The 13,632-nt window shown below is 49.9% G+C and overlaps 1 protein-coding gene across 1 annotated transcript in view; it reads left to right on the top strand.

The window, feature by feature from the left end:
- Positions 1-12,975, top strand: part of bahcc1b (BAH domain and coiled-coil containing 1b) — a 51,618-nt gene extending 38,643 nt beyond the window's left edge. Inside the window, 14 exon segments of the mRNA XM_084670103.1 lie at positions 57-161; positions 2,723-2,979; positions 3,383-3,565; positions 4,822-5,001; positions 5,084-5,340; positions 6,276-6,411; positions 6,498-6,615; positions 6,700-6,775; positions 7,206-7,314; positions 7,397-7,513; positions 7,656-7,796; positions 8,229-9,646; positions 9,810-10,046; positions 10,366-12,975. Coding sequence (XP_084526229.1) covers positions 57-161; positions 2,723-2,979; positions 3,383-3,565; positions 4,822-5,001; positions 5,084-5,340; positions 6,276-6,411; positions 6,498-6,615; positions 6,700-6,775; positions 7,206-7,314; positions 7,397-7,513; positions 7,656-7,796; positions 8,229-9,646; positions 9,810-10,046; positions 10,366-10,575 — 3,544 coding nt within the window. The 3' untranslated portion in view covers positions 10,576-12,975.
- Positions 12,976-13,632: the final 657 nt, after the last annotated feature.

Consider the following 13,632-nt stretch of genomic DNA (forward strand, 5'->3'; position numbering starts at 1 on the left):
AACTTACACACCAACATGCACGCGTGTGTGTTGTAACCTCTCCTTCTTCTCATCAGGAAGGAGGAGACGTCTCGTAGTCCTGCCCGTCGGGGGCCTGGTCGTCCTCGGAAACGCAAGTCTACCCCCGGTCCCTCAGCTCCAGACGACTCAAAGAGACTTAGGTGTGTGTGTGTGTGTGTGTGTGTGTATACACGTTTGGGCGTTGCAGGCCTGGAATTTGTCGGTGTTCATTTCAACATTCTTTATGCCCTTGCTGAGTGGGCACTGATTGGAGAGACATTAATACAAACTCACTCACACACACACAAACGCATATGCACACACACATGCACCATGAGGGTATCTGTCCCATGCTGTAAACCTGGAATGTTTCTAATTGAGAGGACTTAATAGATTAATCAGGCCAGATGAGGCTCTCGTTAATCATCATTAATCACATTTAATCATATTTATCACTTCCATTGATTATGTCCTGACTCTGTCTAACCCCGGACCAGATTAATATAGCTGGACAAAGTCCCCATGTAAAGTTATCACAGTGATAAATGACTTACCACCCCCTGCCCGACACACACACTCATATCCCTAACGACCTGTACACACACACACACACACGCATACACACACACTCGCATACATACAGCTAACACCCATCGTCCCTCATACACTTTACACACTCGTACACTGATGTATGCAGGCGCACACACACATGCATCCAGTGTTCAGTCCACCCAGTGATAAATGTGTTAAGTCTGTCAGTGCTCCACCTCTCCTAGTGTGCCTTGCTAAACTGATTAAAGAAACTCAAGGTTTATCACGGTTACTACGGTGATTAAACCACGCTAATGAAAACGACAACACAGACAGGCGTACGCAATCACATACACACACCCATACACACACACACACACACACACACTCTCTCTCTCTCTCTCTCTCTTAAAAGACATACTACACAGTGACAATCTACAAAGAAAATACACACAAACACACACACTCACTCATACACACACACACACACACCAGACCCCGGCACACCCTGTATGTGTTTAATTAGTTAAGCTGTCTGGTACGTGACTGAACACCTTTTCCTTTAGTTATTCTGAAGTATCTGATCATGAATTCATCCTTGAGATGGAGAGAAGAAGGCAGGAAGGAAGCAAAGAAGAACAGGAATTGTGTGAATAATGAGAAACAGAGAGAAAGAAATACCTCACAAACACACACACACACGCACGCACGCACAAGCACACACAGCCCTCTTAGTAAAGATGTGACATGGGTCTAAAGTCGGGGCTTAGTGGCTCTGTAAAGGTTGAAAGGTCAGGGATCAGCCGAGGAGGTCGGGAAAGGCTGGGGGAGGGGTGGGGGAGGGGCGGGGCAAGAGGTTAGGGATTGTGGGTGTGGGGATGAATGGACTGTAAGGAAGAGGTAGCGAGGTGGGTGAGGGGAGCAGAGGATGAGGCGAGGATGCCGGCAGAGCAAAGGTCTTCCCTCTCCGACGTGAACGTGGGACCTTCTACTGCTATCGGTTATTTTCCTTCCACGGTGTCCAATTACAAAACAACACACTCTCTCTCTTTCTCGTGCCACGCACTCCTTCACTCTTCTGTTCATTGTTTTGTCTGATTCCTTTCAATTCTTCCGCTCCTCCCGCTTGATCAGTGCATCCTTCCCCTCACTCTCCTCTCCTCTCTCCCTCCTCTCCCCCCAACCTTCGTTTCATCCACTCCCCCCTCCTCTCCGTTGGGCCAGACACTCCTCTCTGGGCATATAGTATTCACCTGCATCAGACACCAGCTGCTCTCAGCGTGTGTGTGTGTGTGTGTGTGTGTGTGTGTGTGTGTGTGTGTGTGCGCGCATGAAAGAGAAGAGCAGAGAGAGAAAGATGTGGGGCTATAGAAGGAGGGATGGAGGGAGCAGAGAGGGAGGAGGAGGGTTGTTCAATAGAGGTTAGTGTTTATTGATCCAGCCCTGGAGCTCAGGTCAGTGGACAGATGCCCCTGAGACTGTTCCTCTCTCTCTCTCTCTCTCTCTCTTTCTCTCTCTCTCTCTCTCTCTCTCTCTCTCTCTCTTTCTCTCTCTCTCTCTCTCTTTTTTTTTCTCTCCTTTCTAGCTTCTCCTCTTGGGTTTATTTTCTGTTTATTTTCTCTTTCTTATAATTCATTTTTCTTCTCTTTCTCCCTCTATTTCTCTTGTTGTTGTCTCACTCCCCCCCTTTCATTCTCTCTCCCCCTCTCTCTCTCTCTCTCTCTCTCTCTCTCTCTCTCTCTCTCTCTCTCCTCCTCACTCATTCTTTCCCTGCTCTCATCTACTCAATCTCTTAAGATCTCCTACCCCTCCTCCCAAGGTGTTTCTGCAGAACTGTCTCTGTGTCTGCCGTCAGAGTGTACAGGGGGGAAATCCTGACTCTCAGAAGAGAGAGAGAGAGAGAGAGAGAGAGAGAGAGAGAGAGAGAGAGAGAGAGAGAGAGAGAGAGAGAGAGAGAGAGAGAGAGAGAGAAAGAGAGAGAGAGGGAAAGGGAAAGGGAAAGGGAGGGAGAGGGAGAGGGAGAGGGAGAGGGATGAAGAGAGAGGGATGAAGAGAGAGGGAGGCAGAAAGATACAAATTAGGAGGGTTATACAATGTTCTGCTTATTGTCCCCTTTCTGTGACCATTTTTCTCCTCTATTCAAAAAAACCTTTCTTATTCTTTTCTCTCTCTCTCCCTCCCTGTATTTTAGGACTGCACTTGAGGATGGATTGGGTGTGGCCAAGCAGAGGAAGAGGCTGACCAATCAGGTGTTCAGTGGTCTAAAGGCAAGGCGGCGTGGTCGCCCAAGCGCCCTGAGCTCCAGGCTGGTCCGGAGGGTCACCCAGCTGAAACAGAAGGCTGTGGCCCAGAGAGGTTCACCATCAGCAGGCATGCTGCGCCGCAGGGGGCCCCCTAGGGCTGGAGCCCGCTCAGAAAATCACATGCATGGAAGACAAAGTGTCACTGGTGAGAACACATATTACATTTACATTTATGCATTTAGCAGACGCTTTTATACAAAGCAACTTCGAAAAGAGAGCTTTACAAAAGTGCATAGGTTACTGATCATAATAACGAGCCCCAAACGTTGCGGGTAGCCAAAACATGAAGCATACATTGTGAAAACTAAATAAGTCCCAAAGGGAAGAACCATAAGAGCATGTAGTTAAACAAGATACAATTAAACAACATGAACCTTGAAAAGTGCCAGGGTGTACCTGCAGTGCAGAAGTGCAAGGGTGTACATATGAAGCCTTGAACATATGCACACACACACACACATATGCACAAACACACATGCACACACACACACACATTTGCACAAACACACACACACACACACACTTATACGCCACTCCAAACCTTTCAGCCGATCCAGCATCAGGCACCCAGCAGGACTGGACAGCCAATCAGGACATGAGGAGGAGAAGGGGGCGGAGGCCAAAGGTTCAGATGGGCGGAGCTCCGACCAGAGTGCTCCAAAAAGGGGGCGGGGCGTCTGAGAAGCTGGACACGAACGAGGGAAAGAGCAACAGTGAGAGCTCTGCACAGGGTGAGTGTTTGTGTCTGTGTGTGTCTGTGTGTCTGTGTGTGTGTGTGTGTGTGTACATGGTGTACACGAATTGGCTTACAGTATTCAACCGGGGTTTTATTGGAGCAGCTGAGACGAAGACGAAAGTTGAGATTGAGATGTCAGCGTGCGTCACACCGTTGGTCGGTCCATGCGCGTGTGTGTGTGTGCATGTGCGTGCTGACGTGTGTGCCCGTGTGTTAGCTGTACATGTGTGTGAGCGTGCTTGTGATGTGTGAGCGCTGTGAGAGTGAGACGTCTCCCCGTCCCGGTGGGCTCCCCCCCCCCCCCGCTCGTCTGTCACGCCGCTAAGAACCGTTAACAACTCGCCACAGGCATGCGGCCCCCGAACCCCACGCCGTAACGTGAGACCCGCTTGCACCTCTTTTAGAATGTCACACCCGTGTCCCCTACAACCACCCCAAAATCCCCTACGCCCCCCCCCCCACTGCCCAACCTCAATAGCCCCCCCAGACAGAACTGTAATGAACACATTCAACTCAATCACAACTTAGCTGTCGCTAATTTCAAAGAGTGTCGTTGGCCTTTATGTGTGTGAGTGCATGTGTCACTCTGGAGTGTCACTGCCTTTTCCTGTGGGTGTTTGTGTGTGTGCATGTATTCATGTGTGTGTATCTGTGTGTCTGTGTGTGTGTCTGTGTGTGTGTGTCTGTGTGCCCGAGCAAGTGAGTGAAAGTGTTGACGAGAGCACCATGTAAGTGACAAGTGTGTCAGCGACGTGTCGACACCCGACCCCTCAGTGAGCCACACACAACTGCCAATAAAGATCAGCGCGTGTGTGTGTATGTGTGTGTGTATGTGTGTGTGTGTGTGTGTGTTCAAGTGACATTTGTTTCCCCAAACTGCACCAAGGGGACCAGACCTTGTTTACTGGGGATGATTCACAGTTGGCCCAGATGAACCCTGTGACAATGCTAGCTATGTGTGAACCCCAGATAGGTGAACACCTTGGATCTAGTTTGATATTCTGCTACAGTTTGTTCTCCGTCTCCATCAGATCAATGTTCAGACACTGAAATCCTTCATGTTTCAAGACATGCGTGGTAATTTGTGGTAGCATGTGACTAGAAACAGAGAGAGGAAGAGAATCTTTGTGTGAGTGATCTCTAAGCTACTGCAGATGTCAATACCTTGTCAATACCGTAAGATGAAGCAACCTGGTAGAAAGGTTCAGATAGTTTCGGATATATCACATCGATCCCTGATTGCTTCCACAGAGGAGGAAGAGGAGGAGGACGGCAGCTACGACAGCGAAGTCGGCACTGGTGACATCAAGAGGACTTCATCATCCTCCAAAGACTGGCCTCCAACCTCGGTCGCCATTGGTGCTTATGTGCCTTCACCCACAAAACTGCAAGCCAGTCAGAAAGCCAGAAGCAAGAGATCTGGATTTCAAGGTGAGAAATAATGGAACTTCCTGGACATGTTAGAGAAGATTTTGTTTCCAGTTTGTCATTGAAACTGTGTACCTGTCCCCAGGCATTGTGAGCATGCCCAGTTCAGACCAAAGGAGGAGGTCCCCCTATGAGCCTAGGCCCGGTGCTAAAGTGAGACGACACCCAGACCTCCAGGACCTCCAAGGGACCAGGAGAGCCTCTGTATCCAGCTGGGTGGCCCCTCTGGCAGGCTGCAGTCTCAATGACAGCAGGGGGCACCATGGATCTCAGACATCAGCCAACAGAATTAACAAGGAATCAATGAAGAGGGGCGCCAGATTTCAAGGCATTCTGGGAAAGGTGAGGATTTTGGGAAGTCAAAAGTTGGAGGGCAGAAAGCAGGAAGATGGGAACATGTTCTGTGATTGGTTGTCCTGTTGGCTGTCACAGAGTTCCCCTCGGGGGGGGGGGGGGGGGGCAGGAGGAGCAAGAGGACCAGGTGAGGGGCCGGTGAGGGGCAGGAGGGAGGTGAGGTGGGGTAGAAGAGAGAGAAAAGGAGTTAATGAAGATTAGAGCGTTCCCACCCCTTTGCCCCAGAAGCTATGACCCTGTAAGCACCAGGATGCCGGTCTTCTCAACCTAACCTGGGCTGAGCACCTGGTATCTGTTGGCTGATTCATGCTTCCTCTATGTGTCAAAGGATACAATGATACTAGCTGAAACTCGTCCTGAGAGAATGTCGTAAACACACACGCTCATGACCATACAACCTAGAAGAAAGACACTCGCACGCACACACACCCGTACCATCTTAGTGATTTGAGTAATCTTCTGTAGCCTCTGGTGACGAAACTTCTGTCACTAAAATATATGATCTCTATCTATGGAAAACTCCCTAGATAAACACACATACACACAGCATTCTTCCAAGTGTTTTGTTGGAAAGGCAAAATACAGGCAGAAACCTGTAGAACTAGCTAACTTTAATGGTCTGACAACTCATCAGTCATCATTAGATAAACTGGCTTAGACAGGAATGGACCAGAGCCTTGTGTGTATGTATGTGTGTGTGTGTATGTGTTTGTGTATCTATGGAGTTTTCCACAGATAGGAACCAAATATAACCAAATGACAGACGTTTTATGTATGGGTGGGTGGGGAGGGAGGCTTAGTGTTTAGGTGTGTGTTTATCTTGTGAATCTTTCTTTCTGTGGGATAAAGGTTTTCATCAAAAAAACTAGTGTGTTAATCTCAACCAAATGGGTATATAAAAATACTTCCTGTTTCTGGTCCAGAACAAGGGGCACGCGGTGAGTCGCCTGCTCGAGAGCTTTGCTGCTGATGAAGGCTTCCGATTGGATGAAGAGAGCAGCTTCTCTGAGGGAGAGGAGGAGGAGCTAGATCATGTGCTTCAAATGCACCGAGTACCAGGTAAAAGAGCACACACACACGCACACACACACTAACACACACCATGTTTATGTGTCTCTAACCACCCCCCTCCCATCTCTCCCCAGCCGTGCCTAACTGTGTCCTGAGCAGAGAGATGCTGGTAGATGGTCTGAAGGTGCTCATCTCTAAGGAGGATGAGCTGCTGTATGCTGCTGTGGTCCACACCTTGGACCTACCTGACATGTAAGTGTGTGTTTGTGCGCGTCTGTGTGTGTACTCCATTTGCCCCTGGAGATGTTTAACCCAGAGTCCCCCTCTCTGATCCAGATTCAGTGTAGTTATTGATGGGGAGAGAGGAAACAGACCCAGGATCTACTCTCTGGAGCAACTCCTGCAGGAAGCTGTGAGTCTCCCTCCCTTTCTCCCTCTCTCCCCCTCTCTCTCCCCCTCTCTCTCCCCCTCTCTCTCCCCCTCTCTCTCCCCCTCCCCCTCCCCCTCCCCCTCCCCCTCCCCCTCCCCCTCCCCCTCCCCCTCCCCCTCCCCCTCCCCCTCCCCCTCCCCCCCTCTCTGTCTCTCTCTCTCTCTCCCCCACTCTCTCTCCCTCTCCCTCTCCCTCTCCCCCTCCCCCTCCCCGTCCCCGTCCCCGTCCCCCCTCCCCCTCCCCGTCCCCGTCCCCGTCCCCCTCCCCCTCCCCCGCCCCCTCCCCCTCTCTCTCTGTCTCGCTTTCGCTCTGTCTCTCTCTCTCTCTCTTTCTCTCTCTCTCTCTCTCTGTGTGTTGGCAGTGTGTGACCGGTGTGTTCCTGAACTCACTGTGTGCTGTGTGTGTTGGCCAGGTGCTAGACGTGCGCCCTCAGACTGAGGTGATCCTGACTGCAGGGACGCGTGTCTGTGCCTACTGGAGCGAGCGCTCCCGCTGTCTCTACCCTGGATACGTCCACAGAGGTGAGACACACACACACACATACATCCATGCACACACACACACTCACAAGCACACACTGACCCTGGTCCCTGTGTGTGTTAGGAGGGCCAGGTGAGGAGGAGAAGGAAGGGAGTGTGATGGTGGAGTTTGATGATGGAGACAGAGGAAGGATCTCTTTGCCCAACATTCGACTACTGCCCCCAGGCTACCAGATACACTGTGAGTACACCAGGACGGAGGCATGACGGGACGATGGTCATCTTGATCATGGCACTAGAAAAATCAGACACCATTAATCTGTTCCTAAGGTCTCTCCCTCTCTCTGTCTTTCTGTCTCTCTCTCTCCCTGTCTCTCTCTTAGGTGCGGAGCCATCCCCAGCTCTCCTGGTCTCACCTGGTCGCCGGGGATACCAAAGTTCCACCCAGGAGCGGAGAGACACATCCATCACAGAGAGTCTGGCCAATGAAGAGAAAGGAGCAAGAAACCAGGAGAAGAGACCAGGTAAATGTTCAGGGAGTCCAAGAGTCCTAACACTGGAACATACCTAGCACCCCTCCCCTGTCAGCCAGCCTGACACGTGATAAGGAGGACTTTGTCAATACTGACTACTGACTACTGTCAACATGTGGTTAGGAGCAGTTGGTCACACATGTCGGTGTGTTTTGGGCTTCAGTTAGCTTTAGTCGCTAATATAGCCTGCAGCCAAACTGCCACCTGGGTTGGACATACTGGTTGGACCAGCTCTCTCTTCCTCTATCACAATCTCTTTAGCTCTTTGTCTTTCTTTCTCTGACAGATCGCCTCCAGACAAACAACAAGATGGTTGTTGTTATTAGAGACTGTTATTGGCTCACCTGACCCTGTAGGGAAGATGAGAGAGAGATACAAAATAAACCTGTTCTCATCTGCTCTGTTCTTCCTCCATCTCTCCAGTGGGCCGGCCTAAAAAGATACGTTCAGAGACCAAGAACCCTGCATCATCATCATCATCATCATCCGCAGAGAACACAACCAAAGGCAACACTTCCTCATCGACCTGGTTGTCCTCAGTGAGCGCTAATGTCGCTAACAGGAAGAGACCTCCTGTTGACTTCTTCCTGTTTAATGGAACGTCCAGGAAGTCCCAGCGTCGCATGAGGGAGCGCGACCTCGGTGTGTTCCATTGCCCCGCCCCTCACTCCCTGGCACCACCCACCCCTCTCAAAGGCATCTTTAGCTCCTCCTCCTTCCAGGTGGACTCATTCAGCAGCATTGCCAATAGTTACGCTACCTTCGGAAGCCGGCCTGTTACCACGGTGACACCCCTGGGGCTGAGGGACCCCTCGACCGCTGGAGCAATGTCAGCCCCTTCCTCTTCCTCCTCCTCCGGCAGGAAGTTGATGGAGCGGGACAGGAAACAGTTCCTGGTAAAGCTGGACCACGAGGGTGTGACCTCACCCAAGACCAAGAACAGCAAGGCTCTCCTTCGCCTGGGGGGCAGGGGGAGCACTCCCTCACTCAGGTACATCCACCCCCCCCTCCCCCTGAAGGAGGGGAAGAAGGGAGGACGAGGCGCGCGAGAGAGCGCAGGCTCTAGGGCTGAGGTAGCTCTGAAGGGGGCTCCGGCTCTGGGAAGGGCTGTGCCCTCGTCTGGTCTGGGGGGTCTGGGGGCCGAGTTTGGGCTGGATTACCCGAGCGACTGCCCCAGCTCCTACTCCGAGCTGGACGAAGATGACGACGAGGAAGGTCAAGATGACGACGAGGAAGGTCAAGGTGACGTAGATGAGCCCGGGCGGAGGGCTGCGGCGACGTCGCTCCGCGGCGGGCGTTTCCTCTCCCGCCTCTCCGTCTGCTCCTCTTCTTCCTCCTCCTCCTCTTCCTCCTCCTCCGGCTCCCTCTCCTCCTCCTCCTCCGTCTGCTCCTCCGACAACGACTCCTCCTACTCCTCAGACGAGGAGACGTCCTCCGTGCTCCTGCGCCGGGCTCTGCTCCAGCAGGACAAACACAAACACAGACACACCCTGACCCCTGACCCATCCCCTAAGCCCGCCCCTGCAGCCCCGGCACTGCCGCACGCCTACGTCACCAAAACAGCCGTGGCCGTCCAGGGGTCAAAGGTCAGAGGGGAGAGGATGGAAGAGCGAAAGGAGTATGTATCCAAGGGCAAAAGTAATACTAACACAGCCAACCCCACAGCCAAAAGGAACGCACACCCGCTGCCCCCCCAGGTCTCTGACAGCCATGGCGACCTCCAGAGCAAGCCACCCAAGGACCCCAAACGACAGAGGATGTCGTCACCTGACCCCCGGCCCAACATGGCTGCCCACCTGCCCAATCGGCAGCTATGGAGCTGGTCAGGAGAGCCCACTCAGGTAAGGAGATTGATCTCTGGCATGTCTTTGACATGCTGAGGCTGTGTTGACATGTTAAAAGGTTATAAGGTAAAAAGACCTATACCAGAAGGCATGATGTCGATCCCTGAGGTGTTGGGAGACTGAAATGCCTTTCTTCCCCCCCCCCCCCCCCCCCCGTTAGAGGCGCGGTCTGAAGGGTAAGGCCCGGAAGCTGTTCTACAAAGCCATCGTGCGCGGTGGGGAGACGGTGCGCGTGGGGGACTGTGCCGTGTTCCTGTCCCCCGGGCGCCCCCAGCTGCCCTACGTGGGCAGGGTGGAGTCTCTCTGGGAGTCGTGGAGCGCCAGCATGGTGGTCCGGGTCAAGTGGTTCTACCACCCTGAGGAGACCCGTCTGGGCAAGAGGCACCGCGACGGCAGGGTGAGGAGCAGGGAGCTGTCTGTCTGTCAGCCCATCTGTCTGTGTGTCCCTCTGTCGGTCCAACTGTCTGTCTCAGTGTCATCAGAGACAAATAGATAATGGACTATCAGTATAACAAGGCAACTGTAGAGTGAGATTGTAAGAGAAAACAAGATTGATAGTTGACACAATGAGACGTTTTGGAATCATTTGCATGACTGAAACATTAGAACGTTTTTTGTATGTATTCCATTGCATCTAATCAACAATACAAATACAATTTGATTGGAATTGATTTGAATAATTAACCTATAACCCATCCCCTCTCCTCTCCACCCAGCATGCATTGTACCAGTCAAGCCACGAGGACGAGAACGATGTCCAGACCATCTCCCACCGTTGCCAGGTGGTCAGCAGGGATGAGTATCAACACCTGATTGGCCGACGCAAGCCAGGGGGTGGGACCCAGGACCTATTCTACTTGGCTGGAACCTACGACCCAACAACAGGCCAGCTGGTCAGCGCAGAGGGCGTGGCCATTGTGTCCTAGCAGAACTACAGAGGGTAAAAGAGAACCTTCACGACAACTGCCCCCTTCCTCAACTTAGGCACCCTTCTTACTCTTTGGTATGGAGAACAGCAGAGAGAAGATGGATAAGATGAAGAGAAGGAAAGAGAGAGTGAGGCATTAGAGGGTAACTGTCACCGGCCATGGTGTTCGGTTAATGGGACAGGGAAAGGTCTGGTCCGAACCCAGAAGAGCCTGGAGAAAGGAACCCGTCAGGTCCTGGTGTATTAGCCATGGTGTGGTCTGAGGAGGCCCCGCGCTGGTTGTTCTCTGTTGGAGTAGAACCCTAACCCCGCCCTGTTGGAGTAGAACCCTAACCCCGCCCTGTTGGAGTAGAACCCTAACCCCGCCCTGTTGGAATAGAACCCTAACTCCGCCCGGCCTTTGTGTGGATAGTGAACGCACCCTTGTAGAGTGTGCTGCACTGTGGGGTTCAGGGGAGCCGCTCTGGAAGGCCTCTCAAGAGAGAAGGACCACACCACTGCTAGTAACACAGACTGTCTGACTCCCAGAGAGGAAACGATGGATCTCCATGGATAGTCACTCCACTCCAGTCACTGAAAGAGAGAAAGAAACTGGGGGAGAGACTGGGAGACGGAGAGAATGTGTCTCTCCACACTGGTTTAATGGTCTTAAAGGTCTCACTGACCACAGTAGTTTTATTGTTGACATGACTGAGGATTCCCAACAGGACCAAAACAAATACTAAAAAACACTGTAGTTCTGATGTGTGTGTGCTTTTGCGTATGAATGTGTGTGCTCAAGCACACTAAATGTTAAACGCCCTCAAAGTCTTTAAACACTTTAAAAAAAGGTAAATCCTATGAATATTAGTTCATCAAATGATTTACAAAGAGTCTTCTCTGAGGAGGCTAAATGAATGATTTTCTCCAGTCAAGCCATACACCTCAATACCTCTCTCCAACCCTTCAATTCAGGTGCATTCATGTACAGGCGGATTGCTCCTTAACCTTTGTGTACAGCATAATGTTAAAACTGTAAATAATATACATATATATAATATAGACTAGGAGAGTTACTCTTTTTTCAAATAATTTTTTTTCCAAAGGGGGGGGCTTTTTCACTTGAGGGGAGGGTCAATGCCCTCTTTCCCTGCACTGAACAGTTTGTGTCTAAATGCCACAGGGAGAGGGAGGGAGGGAGTGTGGAGTGTAAATAAGGTTGTACATACGTCAGGGCAGGACTGGACTGATAGTCGGACTGTGGGGAGTGAGGGTGGGGGGAGGGAGAAGGGCTGTTTTTGTATGAAAAGTTGAAAACCTTTTTCTGTATGTGTGTGTGCGTGTGTGAGAGAGAGAGAAAGCAAGAGAGAGAAAGTACACCATTGTTTGACCTGTTTTTTTATATCTCTCTTTTGGGTTGATCATTATTTCTGTCATGTGATTTACTTGTGGGCATCACATGCTGAGAAGAAACAGAGTTTCTACTCGTCACTGGTCATTCTGTCTACCCGGAAGAGTGTTCCTGGATGTAGACATTTATATGGCCTCAAAGACAAACCAAAGCTCTTCTAAGTTCACGTTTCAACATTTTAGAATTGCAATATGTCAAACAGTTCAATCAAATCTGAATCTGGGAACTCATGCAATCATTGTCATATTGGTTGTCGGAAGTTCCTCTCGTGGATTGGAGACGTCTAACTGATGTTGTCAGGAGTGGTTTGGAAAACACTGTTGACACATTGTCAGCATGTCGCCTGGCAGATGCACTTGAAGGCTCCATGGTAACCGCCATGGCATCGCGTGACTGTGAAGGACAATCAGAGCCAATCAAAGAGGCCGATGGTGAGAGAAAAGAGAAAAAGGATCAAATCAAATTGTGCTTCTTGTCACTTTTCTTCCTGCTTTGCCAAAAAATGTATGTCTTTTATGTATTTTATATTTTATTTTGCCATTATCTGACTGGTATGCAAGCCTGTAATGACTGTCTGACTGTTGGTGTAGGGTTTGTAGAGTGAGAACATAATGCCTTTGTCATCTGACATTTACTTTTTTATAACAATGTTGCTGTTACACTGCAAAGCAAAAGCTTTAAGATAACTCGAATGTGAAAATCCATTTAAATGTAACTTCATGGGTCTTTAGCATATTTTTTTTACTGTATTTTCTTAAAGAAACACTGGATTCAAGTCTGGACATCACATTAAGGGAAGTGATCATCATCAATGCGCAACATGTTTTTGAGACCCACTGGAAACGTCTTGGTATGGTTGACAGCCTGTAAAGGCTAGAACACATCGTTTTCGTCATTGTTGGAAATACTATTAAAATGTTTCCTATGTAAAAAAAAACAAACAGATTATTTATCTTAATTTTATTGCCTTTTTCGCGTTTCATTAAATAAAGATACTAAAACATTGAATGGCTGAGGGTTTTTATTTCATGTCTTCAGTTCAGTCATTTGTCACTGAAGAATGGGAAAAATAAAAGAGGGAGGATGCGAAATGTATATGAAACTGTATCTGTGTGATGAGAGAGAGAGAGACGTAGAGAGAGAGAGACAGATAGAGACAAAGAGAGAGAGAGAGAGAGACAGATAGAGACAAAGAGAGAGAGAGAGAGAGAGAGAGAGAGAGAGAGAGTGGGGGGGGGTCCTCAGGCGGTACAGGTGGGTCAGGCATTCACTAAAATGAAAACGGAAAAGAACCATTAAAGACACAAAGAAGCCATATAATTTTACTCCTGCCTGCAAGAACACACTGATTTCCAAAACCTGTGTGTGTGATAGTGAAAGAGAGAAGGAAGGAAGAAAAGAGGTGTAGACTATCCCCTATTGACTATTGAGTTTCTGGGACAAAGTGCATAGATTTACACTGTTTTTATTAGGGACTTCCTGTGACAAATTCTCACCTTTTTATCACACTGCAACTAAGTCCTTTCTGACTGCGCTCATTGCAACATTAAGGTCCCAGCCATACCTATGGTCTTATATTACAGTGTGGTTGACTTGTGACAACTCACAAAATATAGCATTCTCTGGAACAATCCCCTCAGTTTACTCTGTTTGCCTCAACAGCAT

Source organism: Hypomesus nipponensis, chromosome 13 (assembly GCF_054491055.1).
Source record: "Hypomesus nipponensis isolate SF chromosome 13, ASM5449105v1, whole genome shotgun sequence".
NCBI lineage: Eukaryota > Metazoa > Chordata > Actinopteri > Osmeriformes > Osmeridae > Hypomesus > Hypomesus nipponensis.